The sequence below is a fragment of the Erinaceus europaeus genome, chromosome 6 (genome assembly GCF_950295315.1).
Source record: "Erinaceus europaeus chromosome 6, mEriEur2.1, whole genome shotgun sequence".
Taxonomy (NCBI): domain Eukaryota; kingdom Metazoa; phylum Chordata; class Mammalia; order Eulipotyphla; family Erinaceidae; genus Erinaceus; species Erinaceus europaeus.
The window spans coordinates 52632371-52659546 of NC_080167.1; the positions used below are offsets into that span (position 1 = coordinate 52632371).

General features: G+C 37.4%; 2 protein-coding genes across 3 annotated transcripts in view; one reads left to right on the forward strand and one right to left on the reverse strand.

Annotated features, from left to right (window-relative positions):
- SUV39H2 (SUV39H2 histone lysine methyltransferase) overlaps nt 1-16071 on the forward strand; it is a 38098-nt gene extending 22027 nt beyond the window's left edge. The window contains exons 3-6 of one of the 2 annotated variants that reach the window (XM_007532075.3): nt 8825-8956; nt 13137-13283; nt 14974-15103; nt 15905-16071. In XM_007532075.3, the coding sequence (XP_007532137.1) occupies nt 8825-8956; nt 13137-13283; nt 14974-15103; nt 15905-16011 (516 nt within the window). In that variant the 3' untranslated portion in view covers nt 16012-16071. Of the gene's footprint in view, nt 1-8824; nt 9497-13136; nt 13284-14973; nt 15104-15904 lie in introns of both variants that reach the window. The other variant, XM_007532074.3, reaches the window with a different exon arrangement.
- A 3362-nt stretch (nt 16072-19433) lies between these two features.
- DCLRE1C (DNA cross-link repair 1C) overlaps nt 19434-27176 on the reverse strand; it is a 39193-nt gene continuing 31450 nt past the window's right edge. Inside the window, exons 11-14 of the mRNA XM_007532076.3 lie at nt 27022-27076; nt 23106-23194; nt 22460-22554; nt 19434-20679 (exon numbers count right to left, since the gene is read on the reverse strand). Of these exons, the coding sequence (XP_007532138.2) occupies nt 19958-20679; nt 22460-22554; nt 23106-23194; nt 27022-27076 (961 nt within the window). The 3' untranslated portion in view covers nt 19434-19957. The remainder of the gene's footprint in view (nt 20680-22459; nt 22555-23105; nt 23195-27021; nt 27077-27176) is intronic.

Consider the following 27176-nt stretch of genomic DNA (forward strand, 5'->3'; position numbering starts at 1 on the left):
CTCATCTGTTGTTGGACACCTGGGTTGCTTCCAGGTTTTGGCTATTACAAATTGTGCTGCCAAGAACATATGTGTACACAGATCTTTTTGGATGGATGTGTTGGGTTCCTTAGGATATATCCCCAGGAGAGGAATTGCAGGGTCATAGGGTAGGTCCATTTCTAGCCTTCTGAGAGTTCTCCAGACTGTTCTCCACAGAGGTTGGACCAATTGACATTCCCACCAGCAGTGTAGGAGGGTTCCTTTGACCCCACACGATCTCCAGCATTAGCTGCTGTTACCTTTTCTGATGTATGACATTCTCACAGGAGTGAAGTGATATCTCATTGTTGTCTTGATTTGCATTTCTCTGACAATCAGAGACTTAGAGCATTTTTTCATGTGTTTGTCGGCCTTTTGGATCTCTTCTGTGGTGAATATTCTGTCCAAGTCCTCCCCCCATTTTTGGATGGGGTTATTTGTTGTCTTGTTGTTGAGTCTGGCAAGCTCTTTATATATGTTGGTTATTAAACTCTTATCTGATATATGGCATGTAAAGATCTCCCATTCTGTGAGGGGTCTCTTGGTTTGGGTAGTGGTTTCTTTTGCTGTGAAGAAGCTTTTTAATTTGATGTAGTCCCATAGGTTTATACTTGCCTTAGTCTTCCTTGTAATTGGATTCGTTTCATTGAAAATGTCTTTAAAATTTATGCGGAAAAAAGTTCTGCCAATATTTTCCTCTAAGTATCTGATAGTTTCTGGTCTAACATCCAAGTCCTTGATCCACTTGAAATTTACTTTTGTATTTGGTGAAATACAGTGATTCAGTTTCATTCTTCTGCATGTTTCAACCCATTGTTTCCAACACCATTTGTTGAAGAGACTCTGTTTTCCCCATGTAATAGTCTGGGCCCCTTTGTCAAAGATTAGATGTCCATAGGTGTGGGGCCTCATTTCTGGGCTCTCAATTCTATTCCACTGGTCAGTGTGTCTATTCATGTTCCAGTACCAAGCAGTTTTGATGACAATGGCCCTATAATACAGTTTGAGATCTGGGAGTGTGATGCCTCCGGTTCTGTTCTTTTTTCTCAAGATTGTTTTGGCAATTCTAGGTTTTTTCTGGTTCCAGATAAACATTTGTAGCATTTTTTCTATTCTCCAAAAAAATGTGCTTGGGATCTTGATGGGGATAGCATTAAATTTGTAGATGGCTATGGGTAATATATTCATTTTGATGATGTTAATTCTTCCAACCCATGAACATGGAATATCTTTCCACTTCTTTGTGTCTTTTTCAATTTCTTTGAGTAGTGACTCATAATTTTCAGTATACAAGTCTTTCACTTCTTTGGTTAGGTTTACTCCTAGATATTTTATTGCTTTTGTTGCTATAGAAAAAGGAACTGATTTCTGGATTTCAATTTCTTCTAACTTAGTGTTTGCATAGAGGAATGCCACTGACTTTTGAATGTTAATTTTGTAGCCTGACACCTGACTGTATTGCCTGATGATTTCCAAAAGCTTCTTGCTGGATTCCTTAGGTTTTTCCATGTCATCTGCAAATAAGGAGAGTTTGACTTCTACTCTTCCAATCTGTATGCCTTTAATGCCTTGCTCCTGCCTGATTGCTATGGCAAGAACTTCCAACACTATGTTGAATAGTAATGGTGATAGTCGGCAGCCCTGTCTAGTACCTTATCTGAGGGGAAATGCTTCCAGTTTTTCACCATTGAGTATGATGTTGGCTGTAGGTTTGCTATATATGGACTCCACTATCTTCAGGAATTTTCTATCTATTCCCATTTTTTGTAGTGTTTTGATCATAAAGGGATGTTGTATTTTGTCAAAGGCTTTCTCTGCATCTATTGATATGACCATGTGGTTTTTGGTCTTGCTTTTGTTGATGTGGTGGATCACATTGATTGATTTACGTATATTAAACCAACCTTGCATGTCTGGGATAAACCCCACTTGGTCATGATGAACAATCTTTTTGATATACTGCTGTATCCGGTTGGCTAGAATTTTGTTCAGTATTTTCGCATCTATGTTCATCAGAGATATTGGTCTGTAGTTTTCTTTTTTGGTTGTGTCCCTGTCTGCTTTTGGTATCAGGGTGATGTTGGCTTCATAGAAGCTGGCAGGGAGTATTCCAGTGTCTTCAATCTTCTGGAAGACTTTTAAAAGTAGAGGTATTAGTTCTTCTTTGAAAGTTTTATAGAATTCATTAGTAAAACCATCTGGTCCTTATTTTTGGGGAGATTTTTGATAACTGTTTCCATTTCATTAGCTGTGATGGGCCTGTTCATGTTATCCACTTCCTCTTTACTTAGTTTTGGAAGTTGGTAGGTATCTAGGAAATCGTCCATTTCTTCCAGGTTCTCTAGTTTGGTGGCATATAGTTGTTCATAGAAGCCTCACATGATATGTTGAATTTCTGCGGAGTCTGTTGTGATATCTCCTCTTTCATTTAGTATCCAATTTATTTGGGTCTTCTCCCTTTTTTGTTTTGTGAGTCTGGCTAAAGGTTTGTCGATTTTGTTTACTCTTTCGAAGAACCAACATTTACTTTCGTTGATCTTTTGTATGGTTTTCCTATTCTCAATGTTATTTATTTCTGCCCTAACTTTAGTGATTTCTGTCCTTCTGGTTGCTTTAGGATTCCTTTGTTGTTGTTGTTCTAGGTCTTTAAGATGTGCAGTCAGGCTGTTTATTTGTGCCTTTTCTTATTTACTAATGTGTGCTTGTATAGCTATGAACTTCCCTCTTAGGACTGCTTTAGCTGTGTCCCAAATATTTTGATAGCTTGTGTCTTCATTTTCATTGAACTCTTGAAACATTTTGATTTCTTCCTTGATTTCCTCTTTGACCCAGAAGTTGTTAAGAAGTGTACTGTTGAGCTTCCACATTTTGGTACTGTTACTAATCTTTTGTTGATTGTTAAGTGTTCGTTTAATTCCACTGTGGTCTGAGAAGATGCTTGGGATGATTTCAGTGCTCTTGAATTGGCTGATGCTGTCTTTGTGGCCTAACATATGGTCTATCCTTGAGAATGACCCATGTGGATTTGAGTAAAATGTGTATTCCAGTTTCTTGGGATGAGTGACTCTGAAATTGTCCAATAGTTCTAGTTTATCTATCTCTTCATTTAGCTCCCTTATGTCTTTATTGATTTTCCGCCTGGATGATCTGTCAAGTTTAGAGAGTGGGGTGTTGAAGTCCTCTACTATGATTGTGTTCCTTTTAATATATTGCTGTAGCTCTTTCAGTAAAAGTTTGATGTATTTAGATGGCATCTCATTGGATGCATCAATGTTAATAATTGTTAAGTCCTCTTGATTGACTGATCCTCTGAGCATTAAGTAGTGTCCATTCCTATCTTTTTTAATCTTACCTATTTTAAAGTCTATTGTGTCAGATATGAGAATAGCTGTTCCTGCCCTTTTTTGTGGGCCATTGGCTTGTATGATAGTTTTCCATCCTTTCACTTTAAGTCTGTGTTTGTCTTGTTGAGTTAGATGAGTTTCCTATAGACAACATATTGTTGGGTTGTGTTTTCTGATCCATCTTCCTACTCTGTGTCTTTTAATAGGTGAATTCAGGCCATTGACATTTATTGATATCAAAGATTGAAGATATTTTAACGCCATTCTTGTTGAATTTTAGAGTGTTTTGATATATGTCCTATTTGTGGTGGTCTGGTTGTTTATAGGAGACCTTTCAGAACTTCTTTCAGGGCAGGCTTGATGATGATTGATTCCTTCAACTGTTGCTTGTCTGAGAAGCTTTTGATGCCTCCATCTAGTCTGAATGGCAGTCTAGCAGTATATAGTATTCTTAGCTGAAAGCCTTTCTCATTGAGCACTTGATAGATTCTCTTTTGGCCTGTAGTGTTTGTATGGAGAAGTCTGCTGCTAATCTTATGGGTTTTCCTTTGTAGGTGACTCTTTGTTTTTCTCTTGCAGCCTTGAGGATCCTTTCTTTATCCTTATTCCTTTCCATTCTAAGTATGACATGTCTTGGTGTCTTTAGGTCTGGGTTAATTCTGTTTGGGACCTCTGGGCTTCTTGAATCTTTATGTCTTTGATGTTGTCTAGGCTAGAGAAGTTTTCAGCTTCTATGGCCTGGAAAATGCTTTCTTCCTCTCCTTCTCTTTCTTCCTCTGGTAAGCCAATAATGCGTATATTGTTTTTTTTGAAGTCATCCCATAGGACTCTGTTGTTCTTTTCAGCATGTATTAATCTCTTTTTGAGATCTCTTACTTCTTTTTTAGTTGTCTCTAATTCATCCTCAATCTTGCTAATTCTGTTTTCAGCCTCATAGATTCTATTCTCTCTGCCCTCTACTGCTTTCTGGAGTTCATCTGTTTTGTTGCCCTGCTCTGATACTGTTTTAGCTTGTTCAGCTAGTTGCATTCTTAGCTCAGCAATTTCAGCTTTCAGCTCTCTAATAACCATGAGATTATTAGAATTTTCTTCCATATTCTCATTTGTTGTTCCTGTATTTCTGATTACATTTTTTTCAAATTCTTTACTCACTCCTGTTATTATTTCCTTAGCTAATGTTTGGATGTTGAACTTGTTGTTTTGTGCTTCACCCTCTGGAGCACTTTTAGCTGGACTCTTGTCCTGGTTCGAGTCTCCAATATTTTTTCTTGTTGTTTTAACCATTTTATATATGTTAACAGTTTTTTCAATCCCTGAGTTGGAGCTCAGTGGTGTAAAAGCCTCTTTTTTTTTCTTCCCTGTAGGCTATGGGAGCCTGAGGGCTTTTAAACTATCAATAGGCTTCTTAGCTAATCACTGACTCCTGACCAAGAGATAAAGCAGGGTGTGGCAGAGATAAATCAGTGGTTATGCAAAGAGACTTTCACAGCCCCTCAGCTATGCCACCGAGGTATAGGTCTTCTCCTGAGTTTCCCGGTTAGATCTCTGTCCCCTGGTGTCCCTCCCTGTTGCTGCTCCAGATTCTGAGGGTAGTAGCAATGGAGACTCAGAGTTGTACTTGGTGAGTCTCTGGGGAGTCCTTTCCTCCCTTCAGCTGTCCCCTTGTTGTGGTGCAGACTGGAGGTGGTGTCTCCACTGATAAACTGTTGAACTGTTAGCAGTCACTTAATCTCTCCTTAGGCCCCTCGCTCCTCTCTGTCACCAGCCACTCGTGTTTGTACTCACGGGTGATTTACTGGGTTCCTGTGGTCATTCTAGTCCTGTCTTGTTTCGGTCCGGGTGGTCTCCTTTGGTATTCCTAGTTGATCTGGGAGAGGAGAGGAGAGGCGAGGAGAGGAGAGAAAGCCATCTGCTGCTCGTAGCTCCGCCTCCGGAAGTCGAATCCTCGACATATGATGCTTTAAAACTTTTGGCTTTTAATTGAATTTTTAGGGTATTTTTGTTTTGTTTCTGGCTAATAGGATGATGGGAATGGAACTTGGGACCTTTAGTGATTCAGGCATGATTGTCCTTTTGTACAACCATTATGTGTCTCCCCAGTCAGAAATTTTAGGGTGTTAATTGATTTTGGTTTTCAAGTCAAGCCGATCTTTTTGATCTACTGTTATCTTCTATTTTTCAAAATGGGAATAATCTTTTTGAATTTTAAAAGTAAATATGCTTAAAAATAAGCTTAAAAATAGAATTTAAATATTACTGATATATTAGGCTATTTTGCCAAAGTTACTATGTTTTATAAATGTCTACATTTGTCTACTAAGTATGGCACTGGGGAATGAAGTAAGGGCCGTATGCATTTATATCCATGGTGGGTGTGGGGAAAGAGGTACCACTGGACCACTCCCCCATCCATTGAGTTCCCTTGGTGCTGTCCATTGTTCTCAACACGTGGTGTCAGGGATCTAACTCACAACCTCAGCCTCACCTGATACAGCATGAGTACCACTTGGTTGAACCCTGTCCATGACCCGACTTTTTTTTTTTTTTAGATTTTTTTTATTATTTATTTATTCCCTTTTGTTGCCCTTGTTGTTTTATTATTGTAGTTATTGTTGTTGTCATCATTGTTGGATAGGAGAGAGAGAAATGTAAAGAGATGGGGAAGACAGAGGGAGAGAAAGATAGACACCTACAAACCTGCTGCACCGTTTGTGAAGCTACTTCCCTGTAGGTGGGGAGCCAGGGGCTCGAACCAGGATCCTTATGCGGGTCCTTGCACTTTGCGCCACGTGTGCTTAACCTGCTGCACTACGCCCACTCCCCCTGACTTCCTCTTTAAGAGAAACCCAATGTGACACTGTCCAACTTCAAGGGAAAAAAGTATAATCAGATCTCTGGGGGAGGAGCATATGAATCCAGATACCTTAGTGGCCAACGGCAGATAATCAAATAATCAAATTGCTTCTCATCTATGGTGACTATTGTTCATTTATTTATTTATTTATTTTATAAAAAGGAAACACTAACAAAACCATAGGATAAGAGGGATACAACTCCACACAATTCCCACCACCAGAACTCTGTATCCCATCCCTTCCCTTGGTAGCTTTCCTATTCTTTATCCCTCTGGGAGTATGGATCCAAGGTCATTGTGGGATGCAGAGGATGGAAGGTCCAGCTTCTGTAATTGCTTCCCGTTGAACATGGGTGTTGACAGGTTCATCCATACTCCCAGCCTGCCTCTCTCTTTCCCTAGTTGGGTGGGGTTCTGGGGAATCGGTGCTCCAGGACATATTGGTGGGGTTGTCTGTCCAGGGAAGTCTGGTTGGCATCATGCTAGCATCTGGAACCTGGTGGCTGAAAAGACAGTTAAGATACAAAGCCAAACAAATTGTTGACTAATCATGAACCTAAATGCTGGAATAGTGCAAATGAAGAGTTGGGGGGGTCCTCCATTTTGTAGATAGCTAGTAGGCATATTTTATATTCCAAAGGGCCTGTGGCTGTACTAGTTTTTTTTTTTTCCCTGAGCCTGAAATCTGATACGTAGATGGATCCAAGTTATTGTCTGGGGAGATGATATCATGGCTAGAAAAGGAACAGAAACCTGGATCAGGGAAGAGAGTAACTGCCAAATAAGGGAAAGGGGTATAAATATTGGTTACTGTAAACCCCATCAATTTGATGTGGTCTGGGGCCCATATTCAGCTTAGGAGCCTATGTGAACTCTGCATCCCTGTAGATCTGAGCTCACATTCTGTGGTCATGACTAGGAACATTCCAAGCTGCCCCAATATCAGGACCCATCTTCCTCAGGTGTAGCATAGAGTATGTTATCCATCCTCTGAGGGATGGACAACATTCTCTACTGTTGTTGATCCAAGTTGAGGGCATGGTTCTATGGGTGCCCATAAGGGGGTCTGTTTTGTTGTTCCTAGCTTTCCTATTCTTTAACCCTCTGGGAATATGGACCCAAGGTTATTGTGGGATGCAGAAGGTGGAAGGTCTGGCTTCTGTAATTGCTTCCCTGCTGAACATGTGCATTGGCAGGTTGATCCATACTCCAGCCTGCCTCTTTCCCTAGTGGGGCGGGGCTCTGGGGAATTGGAGCTCCAGGACACATTGGTGGAGTTGTTTGTCTAGGGAAGTCTGGTTGGCATCATGCTAGCATCTGGAACCTGGTGGCTGAAAGAGTTAACATATAAAGCCAAACAAATTGTTGACTACTTTGATGACTTTGGTGTCTGCTACATAGTCCAATCATGAGTGGGTCTAAATAAGGTGAAGATCCTATAAAATCATGCTTTCTAGTGGGAATATTGAGTTGTCAGGAAATCATGGCACCTTTTTCCATAGAAAAACATTGAAAATACATTGTGACTTTCCTAGCAACCCAGTACAATAAAAGTTACATATGTACAATTGTAAATATTGTGATAATTACATTAAAGTGAAGATGATTTCAGTAATGTTCAGTCCAATAGAAAAAAAATACTGAAACATGTATTCCATATAAAGTTAAGATGTTTTACTTTTGAGGGAGATGGGGTCACCAGGGTCTTGTGCCTTCTTGACTCCACTGTATCCGGCAGAGCTTGTTCTTTGTTTTTAATTTCAGGCTGAAAGAGAAAAGGAGGGTAAACAACACAGCACTACCATTTTCCTATTCATAGAACTTTCCTCAGTGCCATGCATGATGCATGTAGTTACTAGATATTGTTGGGGGCTTGAAACTGGTGTTCACGCATGGTGAATGTATGCTCTACTAATGAGTTATTTTGTATGGTTCTGTTTACAACACTGCTGGTTTTTACTAGAGACTAGAGCACTGCTTAGCTTTGGCATATGCTGTGCTAGGGATTGAGCTTGGAACCTCATTCATGCAACAACTGTGCTCTACCACTAAGGTGTCTCCAACCCTGTAACTCTTACAGTTTTAGTATGTATTAAAGCATATCGCAGTTTTGATAAGACATTTACTTTTAAGTTGTTTGATAGCTGCATACCATTCAGAATGGCTGTCTGGACACTGTGTCTCCAGAATATCCAGGGATGTCTGCCCATGACAGTGAGAAGTAAAACTTCCCCTGGTATCCAGTGTACAGTATGACTTTCAAAATTTTGACACCTGTGTTGTACACGTAAGTCATACCTAGGTCATAGATTAATATTGGGACTTCCTTTTTCTGTGATGAAGATACTTTTTGTTCAGCTTAGTCATTGTTTTGATGTATTTTGTACATTTTTTTCCAAGTGTAACTCTTTAGTTTGTTATAAACATGCCATCTAATTTCTCTACATATATATTTTATACAGTACATAGTGGTTTGCTTTTATAATTTTTACTTGCTCTACTAAAGACTTGTGACATTATGATAATGGATACTTTATGGAAAGATAGTTAATTCAAGCAACTATGATGGTCATAATCTGACTTGCATTTTCTTTTAAATTTCAAGGATACAGAATATTACCTTGTAAAATGGAAAGGATGGCCAGATTCTACAAACACTTGGGAACCTTTGCAAAATCTCAAGTGCCCATTACTACTACAGCAATTCTCTAGTGACAAGCATAATTATTTATCTCAGGTAAAGAAAGGTAAAGCAATAACTCTAAAAAACAATAACAAAACTTTGAGACCTGCCATTGCTGAGTATATTGTAAAGAAGGCTAAACAAAGGATAGCTCTTCAGAGGTGGCAAGATGAACTCAACAGAAGAAAGAATCATAAGGGAATGATCTTTGTTGAAAACACTGTTGACTTAGAGGGACCACCTTCAGACTTCTACTACATTAATGAATACAAACCAGCTCCTGGAATCAGCCTAGTAAATGAAGCTAACTTTGGTTGTTCATGCACAGATTGCTTCTTTGAGAAATGTTGTCCTGCTGAAGCTGGAGTTACTTTGGCTTATAATAAAAACCAGCAAATTAAAATCCCACCTGGTACCCCTATTTATGAATGCAACTCAAGGTGTCAATGTGGACCAGATTGTCCCAATAGGATTGTACAAAAAGGCACTCCATATTCACTTTGTATCTTTCGAACTAGCAATGGCTGTGGCTGGGGTGTAAAAACTCTTGTGAAGATTAAACGAATGAGTTTTGTCATGGAATATGTTGGAGAGGTATGTTCAACTTATCACATAGTAAATAATGTACACATAAGGTTTATATTTTTGAAAAGTTTCCTTTTGACCTCAGTAACAGATACATGCAAATACATGAGCATTTCAGGTTTGAGAAAAAGGTGTCACTGGCATAGCTTAGAAATATAAACTTGAATATGAATAAAAGCATATGTAATGGCAAATTGACAGTCATTTTTCAATGAACATCCATTAGTAATTCATTAGAATTGGCACTTGTAAATTTTAAAATGTAACTCTTTATAGTAAAGTCCTAAGAAGATCTAAAAATTTGTTGACTTCAAAGCTTTTTTAAAAAAAGTTTTGGTTTTTTTTTTTTTTTTTTAATTTATTAGCAAATGAGGAGAGCATATGTAATGCCGTGAATTAAACTCAGGAACTCATGCTTACAAATACAGTGCTACTCTGCCACTTCTGGGCTGTGGACTTTGAAACTTTTTTTTTAATATTTTATTTATTTCTAGTGAAAGAGGCATACAGAGAGAAAGACAGAGAGCTATCAGAGCACTGCTCAGCTCTGGCTTATGGTGGTGCTGGGGACTGAAACTGGGACTTTGGAGCCTCAGGCTTGAAAGTCTTTTGCATAACCATTATGCTGTCTCCCCAGCCCTGAAACTTTTAAAACCACTATGCTACCTCCCTAACCCTAACCATAGCAATTTAGAACTCAGATTTAAATACAATTTTCAGTCTTATTTTTTTTATTAGTCATAATTTTTTTATTAATGAGAAAGATAGGAGAGAAAGAACCAGACATCACATTAACAGTATATGTGCTGCCGGGGATTAAACTTGAGACTTGTATTTGTGAATGATTTATTGACTTTGAAACTTTTTAAGTTGCTATTCACTTCATTTGACTAAATATGGGTAAATATATTTAGCAAAGCTCAATTTTGCATCAACATCAAAGACACTATAAAGTAGATCAATGCTTCCATAAGAAAAGTCAAAAAGAAATTTTTTTAAGATTTACTTTTTTTTTTTTATTGCAACTAAGAATATCATTGGGGCTCAGTGCCTGCACAACAATTCTACCAATCCCAGCACCTTTTTTTTTCTTTTAATTTGACAGGACAGAGAAAAATAGGGAGAAGGGAGTAAGAGGCAGAAATAAGACACCTGCAGCACTGATTACCTCTCATGAAGCTTCCCTCTCACAGGTAGGGACTGGAGGCTTGAGTCTGGGCTCTTGTACATGGCAGTGTGTATGTTTTATTCAGTGCCCTACTACCCAGCCCCCTTTATTTTTTTTTCTTTGCTTTTTGTTGTCTTGTTTCCAGAGCACTACTCAGCTCTGGCTTATGGTGGTGCTGGAGATTGAACCTTTGGTGCTGCAGGCATGAAAATCCCTTGTGTAACCATTAAGCTATCTCCCCAGCCTTTTTTTTTTTTTTTTTTTTTTAAGATTTTATTTATGAGAAAGATAAGAGGAGAAAGAACCAGATATCACTCTGGCACATGTGCTGCCCGGGATCAAACTCAAGACCTCATGCTTGAGAGTCCAAAGCTTTACCACTGCGCCACCTCCCAGACCACAGCCTTCTTTATTCAGCACTGCTCAGCTCTGGCTTATGGTGGTAGGGACTGACCCTAAGGCTTAGGAGCCACTGGCATGAGTCTTTTGTATAACCACTATACAAAAGAGGAGGAGGGAAAGAGAAAGGGAGAGAGAGCATTACTTTGGCAAATAAAATTCCAGAATTTCATGCTTGATAGTCTAATGCCTTATTCATTGTCATACCTTCCAGGTCCAGATCAAGCCAAGATTTTTTTTTTTTTAATTAATCTGTAATTCAAACACAAAGACTATTCTCTAAAAAGTACCAGGTACAAGCAATTTTTTTTTTTGCAAATATAACAATGTATATATACTAGTATTTATCGTGTGCTACATTCTATTCTAAGCACTGTATATATTAGCTTATTAGTTCTTGCAACAAACCTAGTAGGTGGTACTATTCTCTTCATTAACACAGACCAAGAAACTGAAGCACAGAGAACTTAAGCAAGTTGCCCAAGGACCTACAGCAGTTACTTAGAGCTAGGATTTAAAACCATGGCTCCAAAATCAGTGAACCACACTGCCTCAAGCTCAACTGTGGGTTAGCCTATGGCGGGACAAATGCAGTGTGCCTCCATATGCAGGGTTGTCGAATCTGACTGATTGCAAAAGTCATTTGGAATTTAATCACTCATCATCTGACTGCACTTCTTTTGACCCTTACAATTTTAGACAATGGTTGATTATTAATAATTATAACTAAAAAGAATTTATATTCTAGATACTTATTGTATAAACAGGTTATTTCATTTTTTGCTTTTTTTAAAAGATTTTATTTATTAATGAGAAAGATAGGAGAGAGAGAAAGAACCCCAGACATCACTCTGGTACATGTGCTGCTGGGGATTGAACTCAAGACCTCATGCTTGAGAGCCTAGTGCCTTAGCCACTGCGCCACCTCTCAGACCACCATTTTTGGCATAATGTAGCTGCTAAACTTAACACCATGAGTCATTTTAGACATGTTATTATGTGAGCTGAATGTTTGATAAAATTGTGTGCCTAAGAACAGAACTGTCAATGAATGGTGTTTTTGGTTTTTTTCTTTTTATTACCAGAGCACCACTCAGCTCTGGCTAATGGTGGTACTGGGAGTTGAACCTGGTATCTTGTACCTCAGGCATGAAAATCTTTTTGCATAGCCCTTACTTTCTTTCTCCCTAGTCCTGGATGATGATTTTAAGCTATGGATTTCACAAAAGTCTCTTCTACAAAACTAAACTTTGCATACAATTGAATGAATATCAAACTTCTATATTTGTAATAAGATTTCCTTTGACTACACACTAGTTATGGGGGGGGAAGCCTTTATAGCTTTTATTCTTGTAAATTTCTCCTTTATAGTCAGTTAAGTACTATAGGGAATTATAGTTGTATAGTTTTTTTTAACCCTTCTCTCAGTAAAGTATAATGAAAATAGTACACAAAATTTAATTGCTGGGTTGTCTGATTTCCAGTTTAATCAGTTGTTTGGTTGTTGAGACTTGCAGTGGTGATGCATAGGACTTGTATGCAAGAAGCCCTGGCTTTGATCCCCAACATATGCCAGAATTGAGAGCAGTGCTCTGGTCAGAAAAAAAAAAAGCCAGTTATTTTGCACTTTTTTTTTCCAATTTTTTAAAATATTTATCTTCCCTTTTGTTGCCCTTGTTCTTTACTATTGTTGTGGTTATTGATATCATTATTGTTGGATAGGACAGAGAGAAGTGGAGAGGAGGGGGAGAGACAGACACCTACAGACCTGCTTCACTGCCTGTGAAGCAACTCCCCTGCAGTTGGGGAGCCAGGGGCTCGAACTGGGATCCTTAGGCTGATCCTTGCGCTTTGTGCCACGTGCGCTTAACCAGCTGCGCCACTGCCTGACTACTTATTTTGCACTGTTTGTTCTCTATGATCTTTCTACCTTGCTCTTCTAGTTTATTTGATTTTTGTTTTGGTGATACTTGCATTTCCCTTTAAACATTTGTATATGTTACTATATTAATTGATGGATTATGGATGAGTTTCTCCACTTCAGCAATAACTATATGATACACTATAGTTATTTCTTTCTAGGTAATCACAAGTGAAGAAGCTGAGAGACGGGGACAGTTGTATGACAACAAAGGAATCACTTATCTCTTTGATCTAGACTATGAATCTGATGAATTCACAGTGGATGCAGCTCAATACGGAAATGTGTCTCATTTTGTGAATCACAGTGTAAGCACTCAACATATAGATGGGACTAAAGATTTAACTGCTTTTAGTGAGTTTCCATATTAAAGGAGTAGTTATCTTTAAATTGCATACCTTTTAATATGTCAAATTAATATCAGGATTTAAATATGAATACCTTGTCTGTTAAGTGTAGTCTTATTGCTGTATTAGGAAAAATTATTTGCGGTGCCTATCATACATTTTCCAAGAAGTTGTTTTACATGTTACTTCATGTAAACTTTACAACTACTTTTTAAGGTAGATAGGTATCATCATGGAAGAGAAAATAATGAACTAGAATTTGAAAGTAAAAAGGGTAAGGGTCACAACTATATAGTTTTCTTACAGAAGCTAGCAGCTAGGCTTTAGGATGTATAGCCAAAGTATGTGTATGCTTTTAAAAAATGTATTAACACAAGGAAGAACTGGGGGGTGGGACTGGAGAGAATGTGTGTTGCATGCACATGCCAGAGCATCACTCTGGCTTATGTGATGTCAGGAGTTGAACTTTGGACCTCATGTTGTTTCCTCTTCCCTCTCTCAATATATATATATACTTTTTTTTGATAAGGCAGAAATTGAGAGGAAAGAAATATTTAAGAATATTGACGTATTTATGGCTGTTTTTCTAAATTATAAAGTAGCATTCTTCTTTAATTATTAATTTGTACTTGTAAAGAATTTAGAATACAGCTGGAACCTGAACTCCATAATTTTGTACTTTAAATGTATTCCAAAAATTACAAATGTTAGTAATCTATGGACAAGCTCTAGGTGGATAACATTAGACTTGTGAGGTTCACATTATCTCCATCTTGTAGATTACAAGAAAATTGTATGTCACTAAATTAGATAACTGACCACATAAAGTAGTAGACCCTTAAACTTTTTATCAATTTCATATACTAGTTTATGATTAGCAGTGAAATATCAGAGACTTTCTGGTAACCTTATTTTCTGATTTTTTTTTTTCTTAATGGTAATCTAAGATACTCTCAATGTTTTTTATTCAAGGACAGTTCAACCTTATTTTGGTTTCCTAGCATGATTCACTGGATTGTGCATATTTTATAATCTAGAGTAGAGTTCTCAAATACTGAAGTATTTCAAGCAAAAATTTAAACAAAACCTCACATGATATTAAGCTTGGATTCTATATTGCTTTGATTAAAATATTTTTTATTTTTATTTTCTTTTACCAGAGCACTGTTCAGCTCTGGCTTGTGGTACAGGGGATTTAATCAGGAACTTTGGAGCCTCAGGCATGAAAGTCTTTTCCATTATATTGTCCATTAACCATTATCTGTCACCCTCCCTACCCCTATTTGATATTTTTAACAGTTCTACTAGTTCTACTTAGAGATATTTACAAATAAAAGATGTTAAATAGGATTTGTAGTAAAAGTCTCCATAAAAACTTAAAAGTTGACTAGATGAAATAAAACTGTAAAAATGTTAATAATTGAGGCTACATGGTAAAACATAGGCTTAAGGTATTTTCTCTAGTATTTTATGTATCTGAATTTTCTGTATGTGAAAAGTGTTTTTAAATGTGTATGCCTCAAAGACCTAAACAATAAGTAATTTTGATTAGAACTTACAAAACTAATATTCTGGAAAATTCATTGTATGACATGTACAAAAGCTTGTTCATACCATTTTTCACTTAAATGGTTCTAATATTCCTTTTTAGTGTAACCCAAATCTTCAAGTATTCAATGTTTTCATTGATAATCTTGATACTCGGCTTCCCCGAATAGCATTATTTTCTACAAGAACCATAAATGCTGGAGAAGAGCTGACATTTGATTATCAAATGAAAGGTATGGTTTCCAAGTGCAGCTTCATGGGTGCTGATGGTTTCAGTATGAGATATTTTCATATGCAGAGGAATTTAGGTTTCCTTGGAAATTAACTTAGGTAATGGTCTTAAATACAGTAGGACTCTTGCTAACTGCTTTAAAACTGATAGAAAATTTGAAATTAATCAGAATAGGAGAAAAACCTTACACCATCTGAGCTAAACTAATGTTAAGGTGGGGGTTTAGTGGGGAGAGGTGGTATGAACTTGTCTTATTCGCACAAAGCTGTCCTAGCAGCTGGAACTGGAATCCAGGTCATGTGTCTTAATAGTGGACTGAGCAAGGCTGTCTTATACATTATGCATCTCCTTTTGTCAGAACCTTCATCGTTATGGAAACATCTGTTCTGAATATTCCTTGCATTTCGGAATATTTACCAAGAGATACATATTCAGAAGGTTGGAAATAGTGTTGTCTCATGTGAACTTCCATTCCTGCTTCAACTTGGCTGTTAAAAATCTTTTATTTGCTATTGTGACACAATATGTTCTATGTTTTTCTAAAAATGTTGTACTTTACATAGTGTTACTGCTTGATTCTCAGTTTTGAGCTAATACATACTTTTAGCTCAAACTGCTTTCACTTATCTCTGAATATTCAATTTACATATACTAAAGGAACTTAGATTCTCTTAGAAGTTAATTTTTTATAATCTTGAAACTACAAACACCCTTGTAATCTACTTTAAAACTGATAAAAAATCTGAAAGCTATTCTGAATGTCATAATACTCTTCTGTATTTCTTTTTCTCTGTGTGTTTAGGTTCTGGAGATATATCTTCAGATTCTCTTGACCAAAGCCCAGCCAAAAAGAGGGTCAGAACTGTATGCAGATGTGGAGCTGTGACGTGCAGAGGTTACCTCAACTGAATTTTCAGGAAATTGAACTAATTGTAGTTTTATTTTTTCTATTAATAATTTTTTTTTAAATACTTGGGACTCAGTATCAAAACTACTATGTTAATTTATAATTCATGTTTTTATCACTGGCCAAATGTATTATTAGTACTTGCAAAGAAAGCAATTTTCACATAGACTAATTTGAAATACACACATTTGGTAGCTAGATACCAAACTATTTACATATTAGCATATGCATACCTAAAAGACTGTGCAAGTCAAGAATGCCTCAGTGTTAAACTGATAATGTAAAAGTTGCAAATATCAAACATTTAACTTGCCCAGATTCCTTGAATTTAGAGAAACAGCCAATTCAACCTGGGCAAATATATATATATATATATATATATATATATATATATACTTTTTTTTTTTTTTGCTTTATTGTCATTCCTTTTTATCAACTATATATATTTTTTAGTCAAATGGGTGATACTGAATTGTACTCTTATTTTTGCTTTCATTAGAAAATTGGAATATTAATGACAGATAGATTGAACATGTAAAATTAAATATAAAAATGCAGCTTGATTTCATATTTTGAAGCAATCTAGACCATTGTCAGAAGTGTATGTCTGAGCCAGTAGTTCTTTGGGGGAAAAAATCCTTTAGAAGAATCCCTAAGATTCTACAGTCACAAACCGCTATCCTTGGAAAGGAGAAGGCAGTGGGACCACAGGAGGGTTGTTTGGAGTGACAGGCAAGGGACATAGGGCAGTTCAAGGCCCTGCAGCATTAATGAGAAGACCCAAGTTGAATGTATCTGGTCTAAACAATGAAAACAGAAAACCTATGAGGAGCTGTGCCTAATTATGTTTCATACATTCATTAACATCACAGCTTCCAAATATAAGGCAGTTTTAACATTTTCACCAAATTTAATAACTTTTATAATTCCTTCAAGTTTATCTTTTAAAAATAATTTATATTTTGAACTGATATATATGAATTTTTTAAAATGTGATCAATTTGGCCAGTGTGTGTGCTTGAATGATGAGACCATTTATTACTTGAACTATAAAGACAGAAATGGAGCTTTTTTTTTTTTTCTATTGTAACATTTCGATCAGGAAAAGCTGTTTTCATCTCTGATTCTGGGATTTCTAATTATGATGTCCAGCATGAAGGTAAACAAAAAAAATCTGGCTTTCTGTATCCCTAATTTAAGTTCTGCCTCAGCTCACTGACCTAGGCTTTTTATGACCTAAAATAAGGTTGGGTAAAATTGGACTTCAAGACTGCAGCATTTCCATTATCTTCATAGTCCTTAAGCTCCTTTCTGAGAAGCTACAGTTTATTACTCATTTTATTGCCAACACATAACTTTTTTCTTTGATATTATAGGGCCTATTGTTTACATGTTTGGAACCTCAATATATGCTAATCAAAATTTGCAGAAGGTATTGAAAAATGCAGTTTAATTTTTTGAACATTTATGTTCTTACGAAAACCTAGTCAGAATATAAGTGATAAGGGTCATTATTTACTGGATATTGTTTACTTTGAATTTACATTTCTCATAGATTTAAAGGTGTATCTTACTATCCTTTTTAAAAATCAGTGTTATATTGGGTATTCTTGTCTCCTTTACATGTAAAAAAAGAAAAAAGACTTCATGGCAAAGGGAAGTGTCCATTTTTAGTAAACTTTCTGTCCAAATAGAAATTGAGTAGTTTTGAAATTTTACACCTGTTTGTCATCCATACTGGTACTAAAAAGCTTAATAGTAAAGTAAAAACATTAAATAAAAATTTTAGTCAGCTGTATTCTCAGTATAAAACAAATACTCAAGAATAATATTTAGATTGTTTAAATTGATCGACTGTACAAGTTAATACCATTGTTTTTATTATCTATACAAGAACTTTCTGACTTAGTTTTATTTACACTTCATTTTTTTAGCAAAGTAAATTAGTTTCCTATTCAGTTCTCTTTATCTTGGCTTATCTGTTTTTGTTTCTATATACTGTCATTTCCTGACCAAGGCTACAAATGGGGACCAAAAACAAACAAAAAAGACATATTCCTGACTCCTGACTACCTGTGGACATAAACCAAAGGTTATATGGTTTCTTTCTTTCTAGGAAGAGCTGTAGTGGTTTGACATGACATTTCAATATTAAAATAGAATTTCATGTTTATTATAATGTGGATGGTACCACTACCAGGTTCTTGTGCTAAATTCTCCAGGAAAGTTCAAAGGGATTTCAGAATTAAAGCTAACATTCTTTGAGCAAGCCTTAGATTGTTTATACTTATATTTCTTAGCTCTCTGTGGATTGGTACTATAGTGTACCAAAGAAGAGAGGTTTAGACTAATTAGGTAACATTGACATACAAGATCACCCAGACAGAAGCTATAAGCTATATCTCCTCTTTATATTTAACCAGCTTTAGGCAGACTTATTTCTTTGTGGTCACTGAGCTTTCAGATAAAGGGTGAGATACTACAGCACTAGAACTTCCCTATCAGGTTAGCTGGCCCCAGGCAGACTTTAAAAACCTGTTCCTATCTCTGAAGCATATATATAGCTAGCCACTGGTTTTCTTCTATGATATACCTTGGCATTTTAAAAATGTTTTCACTTTTCCTTTTATAGTTGGCCCTGGGGTTGAACTGTGCATGTATCTGAGTCTTGATGACACCACTTATTAACTGTGTGATCTAATAATCTCTGTGCCTTAGTATCCTTGTCTGTGAATGGGGATAATGAATGTATCTACCTCAAAAGGTGCCTGTGAAGATTTAAATACTGTCACACAGTAAACACAACATAGAAAATATTAGCTGTTATTTCTGTGCTATGAATAGGCAGTTCTTACGCTAAACTCAACCAAAATGCCAAGGTTATGTTGAGCACTCACCTTGGATCATGAATTACTATAAAAGCCTTAAGTGTACACAAGTTTATAGTTTTAATTTATCTTCTGAATACTCCCTTCTGAAGAAATAAGACCAGTTCTTGGGACATCTTACCATTGGCTCCTTTGACCACCCAGTTTATCTTAATCCTAATTTGTGTCTTTGTTTTTGATTATCATAGGTAGTTAATAGATGTTCATTATTTTAGAGATTACATTAAAACTTTACATGAAATCTCTGCTTCTTTAGTCTAAAACTGTTAAATTCACGAACTATTTGTGGATTTTGTTGAATGACTCAGAATACACTCATACTTTCGTCATTAAATTACTCCCTCTTAGATCCTAATTTTACCTACTATATTATCACTGCTCCAGCTTTTGTGGGAGCCCTGCTCAAACCTGGGTTGGGTGCAAAGAAGGCACCGTCAGGTGAGTTACCTTCTAGACCCTAATTTTTCTTTTTAAACCACTATTCATACCAACCTTGATGTGTAACATCTTTTGAGGTAGATATATAGATATAGCCATAAGTTTACAATAATAGTTTATTATTTCAGTATGAAATGCTTTGATCCAGGATATGGCCTTGGTGAGTGTTCTAAACGTGAAATCCAGTTGTTTTTATGTTCTGTTCTTGTGATCTGTATATTGTACAGTAAGTACTCCCTGAATTTGGGCCATGTCTTCTTGGTGAACTGGAATTATTAGAGCATTTGGTATGAAGGAAGGCACTGCAGGTTTTTTCACTCCTTTTAACTTAGTACAAAACTAGGGGAAAAATAATCCAGTTATGTGATCTAGTTATTGATAATTATATCAATATAGTTCTGTAACTTGTTTCTGCTTTATTGTTGCATTTTTAAATAGTATAAACATTTTTGGTGAACAATTTTGATTTTGCTTATTAAGTTTTTTTTTTTAAGTGGTTGCTCTAAAGTAGAGTGCTTTTGAGTCTTAAATATCTATGTATGACCTTTTCCTTTTTTCAACTACTATGCTCTTACCTGATGCTAGCTTCAGGAGTTGAGGGAATTTCAAAATCAGAAGAGCTCTACGAATCTGCACTGGAGCTAGTGTTTAGCACCATTTTATCCTGAGGTATATTTTTTCTACTGCTTAAAGTAGTTGGCTCTCCAATACTAGGAGCTATATTTAAATATTGATCTCTGCATTTTAAAGCAGTGTAAGTATCCTCTGGGCAAGGAACATTTTCTTTTGTCTCTGAGGCAGGAATATACTCTTTGATTTTTGGCCTGTTTCTCTCCTGGGAAGATAATAAAACAGTATCAGATTGGCTGTCCCAGCCTTGACTCCCCTGTTCTGAAATGTGTGTTGATTGAGAAGAATTTTGAGAAGAGATGTGAGTTGACTCCCCATCTGAATCACTAAAAAGCTTTGGTGACTGAGAGCCCTCTGCTTCTGTGGATGAAGGACCATTTCCTAAACCATCATCTGCAGCTTTTCTTTTAAAGAACACTTCCCACTGTGGTATTTCCATTTCAGTCTTCTGCTGGTGACCCAGATCTCTTTCAGATAAAGGTGAGATTTGTAATTCATCCTCACTTTCACTGTTAGATTCTTCACAGTCTATAAAATTTGCCCAAAGAGAGCTCTGCATCCTTTCAGCTTTGAAGCCTTCTCGTCTCGGACTTTCAGGCTGGCTTGAGAATCCTATAGTCTTTGGAACTGTATCAGGGTGTGAAGTCTGCAGTTTTGAAACCTTATACCTTAAAGGTGGTGGCAGGGGATCATCAAAGAGGTCATCCTCCTCCTCTATGGAACAGGTAAAACACAAGAGAGTTAGTTTCTATTGTACTTCTACTAAAAGTCCAAATGATAGCTTTTAGTTCACAAAATTACAAATAGGAGGAAGGTCTCTCCTGAATACTTTACCTACACTCCATCATACTGATAATCACAGCTTTCTGGATTTCAATCTGGGCCTACACATTTTTTGGAAGGGGTGGAGATAGCATAATAGTTACACACAAAGAGACTGCCTCCAAGGTCCAGTCCCTTGCATCATAAGCCAGAGCTGAGCATTGTGGTGGTAAAAAAGAAAGCATTTTGGAGCTCTAGCTTATTGTGATGGGACCCATATAATCATCTCCACACAATGTGATAAAAAGGTGTGCTGTTTAAATTTGTTCCTAAGTATATAGGGCTGTGATCGATATTGAGGTGAATAGAGATTACCTTTAAGCAGTATATAGAATAAGCCATATTCTGTCAAGAACTAAAAATCAGCTTCCCAGATCCTGGTACTATTTTTTTCAAAATAAACACCTAAGCTTCCTCCATTATAGTAAGGGCCAGGCTCAAAGCTAGGTTGTGTATATGATTAAGCAAGAATACTAACCATATTTTGTAGAAGTCTTTAAGTATATATAGTAAGCCCACTTCAGTAAGCTGATTACTTTCATGTCTGAGGCTCCATCCCCACACTGAACAATGCTATAAATTTTTCTGCCATCTACTAGTGCCTAAGGAAGAAAATTCTTACAAGATTACTATATACGGGGGCCGGGTGGTGGCGCACCTGGTTGAGCGCACGTATTATAATGCACAAGGACCTGGGTTCAAGCCACCATCTGTAGGGAGAAAGCTTCATGAGTGGTGAAGCAGGGCTGCAGGTGTCTCTATCCAATAAATAGATAATACTACATACATCTGTTCTGGTGTTAACTTTTTATGTCTTAAAACACATTTATTTAAAAGTCAGACCACAGACATCACCTCGCTTCTATTTTCTCAGTGAGGAGACTGACATAGTGTTTGATTTGTACTTCTGCCTGATGGACTTTTAAGTCATGGGTTATATATCTGTTTTAGTTTGCCAAAGCTGTCTTTTTATGAAATGTGTCAATTCTGTGTTCTGCCTATACTAGTTTCATGACATATTTCAACTGTACAGGACTTGAATCTGTTACTATTTTCATATTAACTCATTTGAGAAGGAAGTAAAGTTTTATACTGTTAAATTTATCCGGACATTATGTATTATTTGTTATAACCATATAAAACTTGTATGTGCTCACAAAAAGGGACAGATATGGAATAACAGATATGGAATAACCTAACTGTGTAATGACAAACCATTGAACCACAGGAATTCTGAAAATATATAAGGTAATACTTTCATAGTAGCTAGAAAATAGCCATGGACATTCTTGGCAAACTTTTTCTAAAATTCATAGGGAATTTTCTTGTATGTAAAACTGAGGTACATAGAGTAACTAGCTCCTCCTTATAAAATTCAGCTGCTATAATGCATCAGAGCTTTACTCAGATTCTGAAGAGCTCTTCACTGGAAGTGATCAAAATGCTCAGTTCCCATTGTTAGGATAACAGCTTTTTGCTTGTACTATTCAACTCAAGCAGTTTGTTCCTTACTGTCTTACCATAAGGGAGGTTTTTACAGGTTGAAAACAGGAAGAAAAAGTCCTGAGGTCAAGTGACATGTCTGCCTCTGCCCAGTACAGTTTTGACCATACTAGGGCACCCTGAAAAGCAGTCACAGAGAAACAGCCCTCTAATCTAGGGTCATTCTTACCTGAGTCTTGGTAGGTAATTTTAGCTCTCTTCAATTTTCCAAGTGGTTTGTACTTTGGTTCGGTGTTTTGGAGAGATCGGCATAAAGGCTTTAAACTGAAATCAACATGAATATTTTTCATTTGGGGAGAACTGCTGGATGACAAACAACTGTTTGCAAAGATGCTAACTGAACATAGGGAACATCACATTCTTTTGAAAAGCCATGTTAAATAAGAATAATGACTTCGGTATGAACATTTAAATACAGCCTGTAGATACTTTACTAGCTGAGGGAATGCAAAATGCACAAAGATCATTCCTTGTCTAGAAACTACTAATAGAGTGACACCTTCTGACATTCAGGAAATGTAGTGTAGATAACCAGAAGTGGCTGAGTGCTTACTAGCAAGACTCTCACAAAGTTGACTTCTTCAATCTAGAGGCTGAAAGTTAAGGGGGGGGCTAATAGGCACAAGACTTGAGGGTGTCCTGCCCTTTTCTGAGAGTCTCATTACCAGCTACTTCCTTGTGCCACTATTCCAGAAGCCTTTCTAGCACTACTTAACTGGAGAAAGTCACATCAGTTTTCATTTTTACCCCTATTAACACTGAAGACAAATTCTGCTCAACTGCAAGTCCCACCAGTAGTAACTATAACTACTCACATTTCTCTGACTTTATCAATAGTTGTGCCCATTGGGATGACATTTGGATATGCATTCACAGGACAGATGTAGCTCAAGAAGTCTTTAATCTAGAAGAAAGAAAATAGCATGGATTGGTTATCTCTGGGGTGAAAAAAAAAGTCTAATGGCTGTGGATCTCAAAGCTAGATGCTAAGGGGCTATCTACCACCCAGGGTCCTCTTAGGAAAAAGCACTCAAACTTTAAGCCCCACCCCAAAAATTCTTCAGTGCTGAGCCACAGTACATTTAAGCATACCTACGTGATTCTGTTCCCCTAATGAAATGGTATTGAGATTCAGTATTTCTTACCCGAGGAGGCCAGTCACCCACATTTAATTCTCTGTTGTTAAATAGTCATTAACTATAGGTCAATGGCTTGCAACAAAATTCATCTACATTTTCTGCATAGTTCAGAATGCTAGCCAGAGGAATACTGTCAAATCAGCTCTACAACCCAGGTAGCTTCAGCTTTTGTTCCTTAACTAGATCTTGGTGAGCTTGTGATTTTGGTCAAAAGTATAAATAGACAATGTGTATAAAGTGTTTAACCCAGTGATGGCAACAAATATTCAGAAAAAAATCATTTACAAAGTGATAATGACACCACAAAATATCCCCTCCATATAGGTGAAATTGATACACAAATAATTATTCGTACCTGACTTCGAAATAAAGCGCCAAGTCAAAACAGACAGTAACCCAGGAATATCATTAACTCCAGACATTTTTCATAATTTTTTAAAAATTTTATTATTGGACAGAGATAGAGCCACCTGCAGCCCTGCTTCACTTGTGAAGCTTTCCCCCTGTAGGTGGGGTCTAGGGGCTTGAACCTGCATCCTTGTGCACTGTAATGTGAGCTTAACCAGGTTCACCATCACTTGGCCCCTTTTCATAAATTTCTTTGGTAATTTTCAAAGCCAGCATATACTTGAAACTATTATTGATTGGCCTACCCACAATTTATGCGGTTTGCACAATCCAAATTCAAGGTGGGTGAAAATAAAGTTGATGCCATTTTATTAGAGGGGTGCCTTAAAGTGATTCATTTATCCACAGTAGTCCATTTTCAGTGGTGAATGACAAATGTCAGCATGCTGTGTTGAGGGGGGTTTATTTGTTTGTTTTGACAGAGCACTGCTCAGGTCTGGCTTGGGATTGAGCCTGGGAACTTATGACCACAGGCATGAAAATGGTTTGCAGAATCATTGTGCTGTCTCTCTCGCCTAAACTCTAGAGTCAAAACAGTGAACTCACTCATAAAGAGCACAAAAACATGAAAGTGGGACAATAGGTAGACTGAAAAAGAAGCTGTTTACAGTCAGAACTAAGCAGAAAGGCGGAACACGGAAGTGGAGACCCTGTCACTGAGCCACTAACACTCTGCAAGTGACCACATAGTGGCTCTATAGTAGACTTGGAGAAACACATTTTACTGGGCACATACTGTATAATGAAAATTCACCTATTTAGGAAGATTTGAGGGTACATGATATTTAAATCACTTTGGTTTTAAATAACTCATATTCTAGCTTCTTAAATGGTAACTAAACAGAACTCAGAGGCTTGATTGGTGACTAGCACTAATCTTTGGAAGGTGGGGAGAGGGAGGTCAGAGTCCTTTCTTCCCCCCCAAGTAGCAGGGAAATGACGCCTCACGGGACAATAATTTTATAAACCCCGAAAAGCTAATGCTTCCCAACTTTACTGCTACCTGCATCAATGAGAAAGGACATGGTGGTCATTTTGACAGAGAAAATGAGGCCTGCCCTTTGGCTCCACTGGATGCTTTTGGCTGAGATCAGAAAGGAACCCTAAAGCTGAGCCAGATGCCAAACCAAGGGTAAGGCATCAGCATGAGGTTCTCAAAATAGCTCAGGGCTTGGTAGTGAAACTAAGCTCAATTGTACCATAAAAGTGAATTGCTTTCAGAAGCTGCTCTCAGACCACTTTCTTGCACCTGAACACCAACATCAGTTTTATAGAGTTGTCACTGTCAGGTTCTGATGCTCTGGTAAAGAATGTCAATACAGAGATGGTTGTGCACACACGTAACATGCAAGGACCTGGGTTCAATGCCTCTTGGTCCTGACTTGCAGGGGGAAGCTTTACAGTGGTGAAACAGTGCAGCAGGTATCTCCCTCCCCCTTCCATGTTTCTATCCAAAATAAACCCACAGCAAGCAGTGGACTTTCATATCCGCATTTCAGTACACCTTGGTATGGACTAGAGTGTAACCAATGAAACTGTAACCAAAAGAAACCCTGTTTTATAAAAATTTAAAAACAGTCGGGTGGTAGCACAGCAGGTTAAGCGCACATGGCACAAAGCGCTAGGACCAGCATAAGGATACCAGTTTGAGCCCCTGGCTCCCCACCTGCAGGGGACTCACTTCACAGGCAGTGAAGCAGGTCTGCAGGTGTCTATCTTTCACTCCCCCTCCCCCCTGTTTTCCCCTCCTCTCTCCATTTCTCTGTCCTATTCAACAATGACATCAATAACTACAACAATAAAACATCAAGGGCAACGAAAGGAAAAATATATTTTTTAAGTCTTTTAAAAAAAAATTTACAAAACAGTGTCAGTTTGGCTCTTTGATAAGAGTGTTGCTGCTTGGAATTCTGGAAAGAATCTACCTGTTGAATTCATTAGTTTGGCCCTTGCTCACTGCTGCAGTACTGTTTCCATATACCCCAAACACAAAATATTAAGCTACTGGGAGCTGGGTGGTAGCACAGCACATTAAGCACAGGTGGCGCAAAGCACAAAGACTGGCGTAAAGATCCCAGTTCGAGCCCCCTGCTCCCCACTTGCAGGGGAGTCACTTCACAAGCGGTGAAGCTGGTCTGCAGGTGTCTTTCTCTCCCCCTCTCTGTCTTCCCCTCCTCCATTTCTCTCTGTCCTATCCAACAACAATGACGTGGGTAACAATAAACAGACAACAAAAAGGAATAAATTTTTTAAATATATATTAGCTACTAGGAAAATGGATCTTTTTTAAGTACAGGAATGGCAGTACTAAAGTCAAGAGTTGGTCTAACATGTCATTAGCAGCCTGTTCATATGTAGGGCCTCTCACATAGTTGACCAGGAAGGATGCCTGCTTTGCCATGTACAAGTCCAGCCCCCACTACACTGGGGGAACAAGCTTTAAGGTCCCCCTCCTCTAGTCTGTGTGATCTGAAAACCTCAGCCCTGAATTTGTACAAAGCCACTGTTGTGAGGAAAAAACAAAAAAAAGTGTTTTTCCTCAAATACCCAAAAAAATGGTATCTGCACATATAAAATGCTAACATTTACTTTGAAAATGTATGAAGACTTTTCAGATAAATTACATAATCAAGCCCCCATTCTAGTAGGGGGTCAATATTGTATAATAAAAGTATGTAATAAACATCTTAAGTTCTCACACTGAGTAATTCTGTTAAACTATGTCCTTTTAAGGGCTTTTGTATCACAGTTAGCCTTTTTAATCCCCACTGTTGAACAATCAGAACTACTTTTAAATGTCTATAGTACAATCAAATTTTAGAAATGGTCAAGAATCTGGACAGGACCTTAAAGCTGACCATCATACAATTTTATCCTGTAATGTTCACTGAGAAAAAAAAAAAAGCTTTACTCCAGCAGGGAAATGATAAAGGAAGCAATATAGAAAGAAAAACTTCCATCTACTCATTCATCATTGTTCAGGCTGAAAAAATATGCTAATAAAATTTCCTTTGTACTCTGAAGACAAGCTCATCATTGATATAACTTCTCTGCATTTCTATAGGAGCAGTCCCAGCAAATCCTAAGTGGTAGGGGTAAAGAGAGCTTACGAAGTCAAGGGGACAGTGCTCAAGCACTGAGAGCAGTCAGTAGTGATGGCTACAAGCAGGGAGGGGCCTCTTACCTCACTGTAGGAAGAATGAAAAGAAAAGCAAGCTCTGTATGAACTCTCTCCAGTCCTAAAGGGAAAAGAAACACAAAATGGGTCACATATGAAAAATTAAACAAGTTCCTCAACTTCAATCCTTGCCATCTAACCTGTTCCCACTGGAAACTACC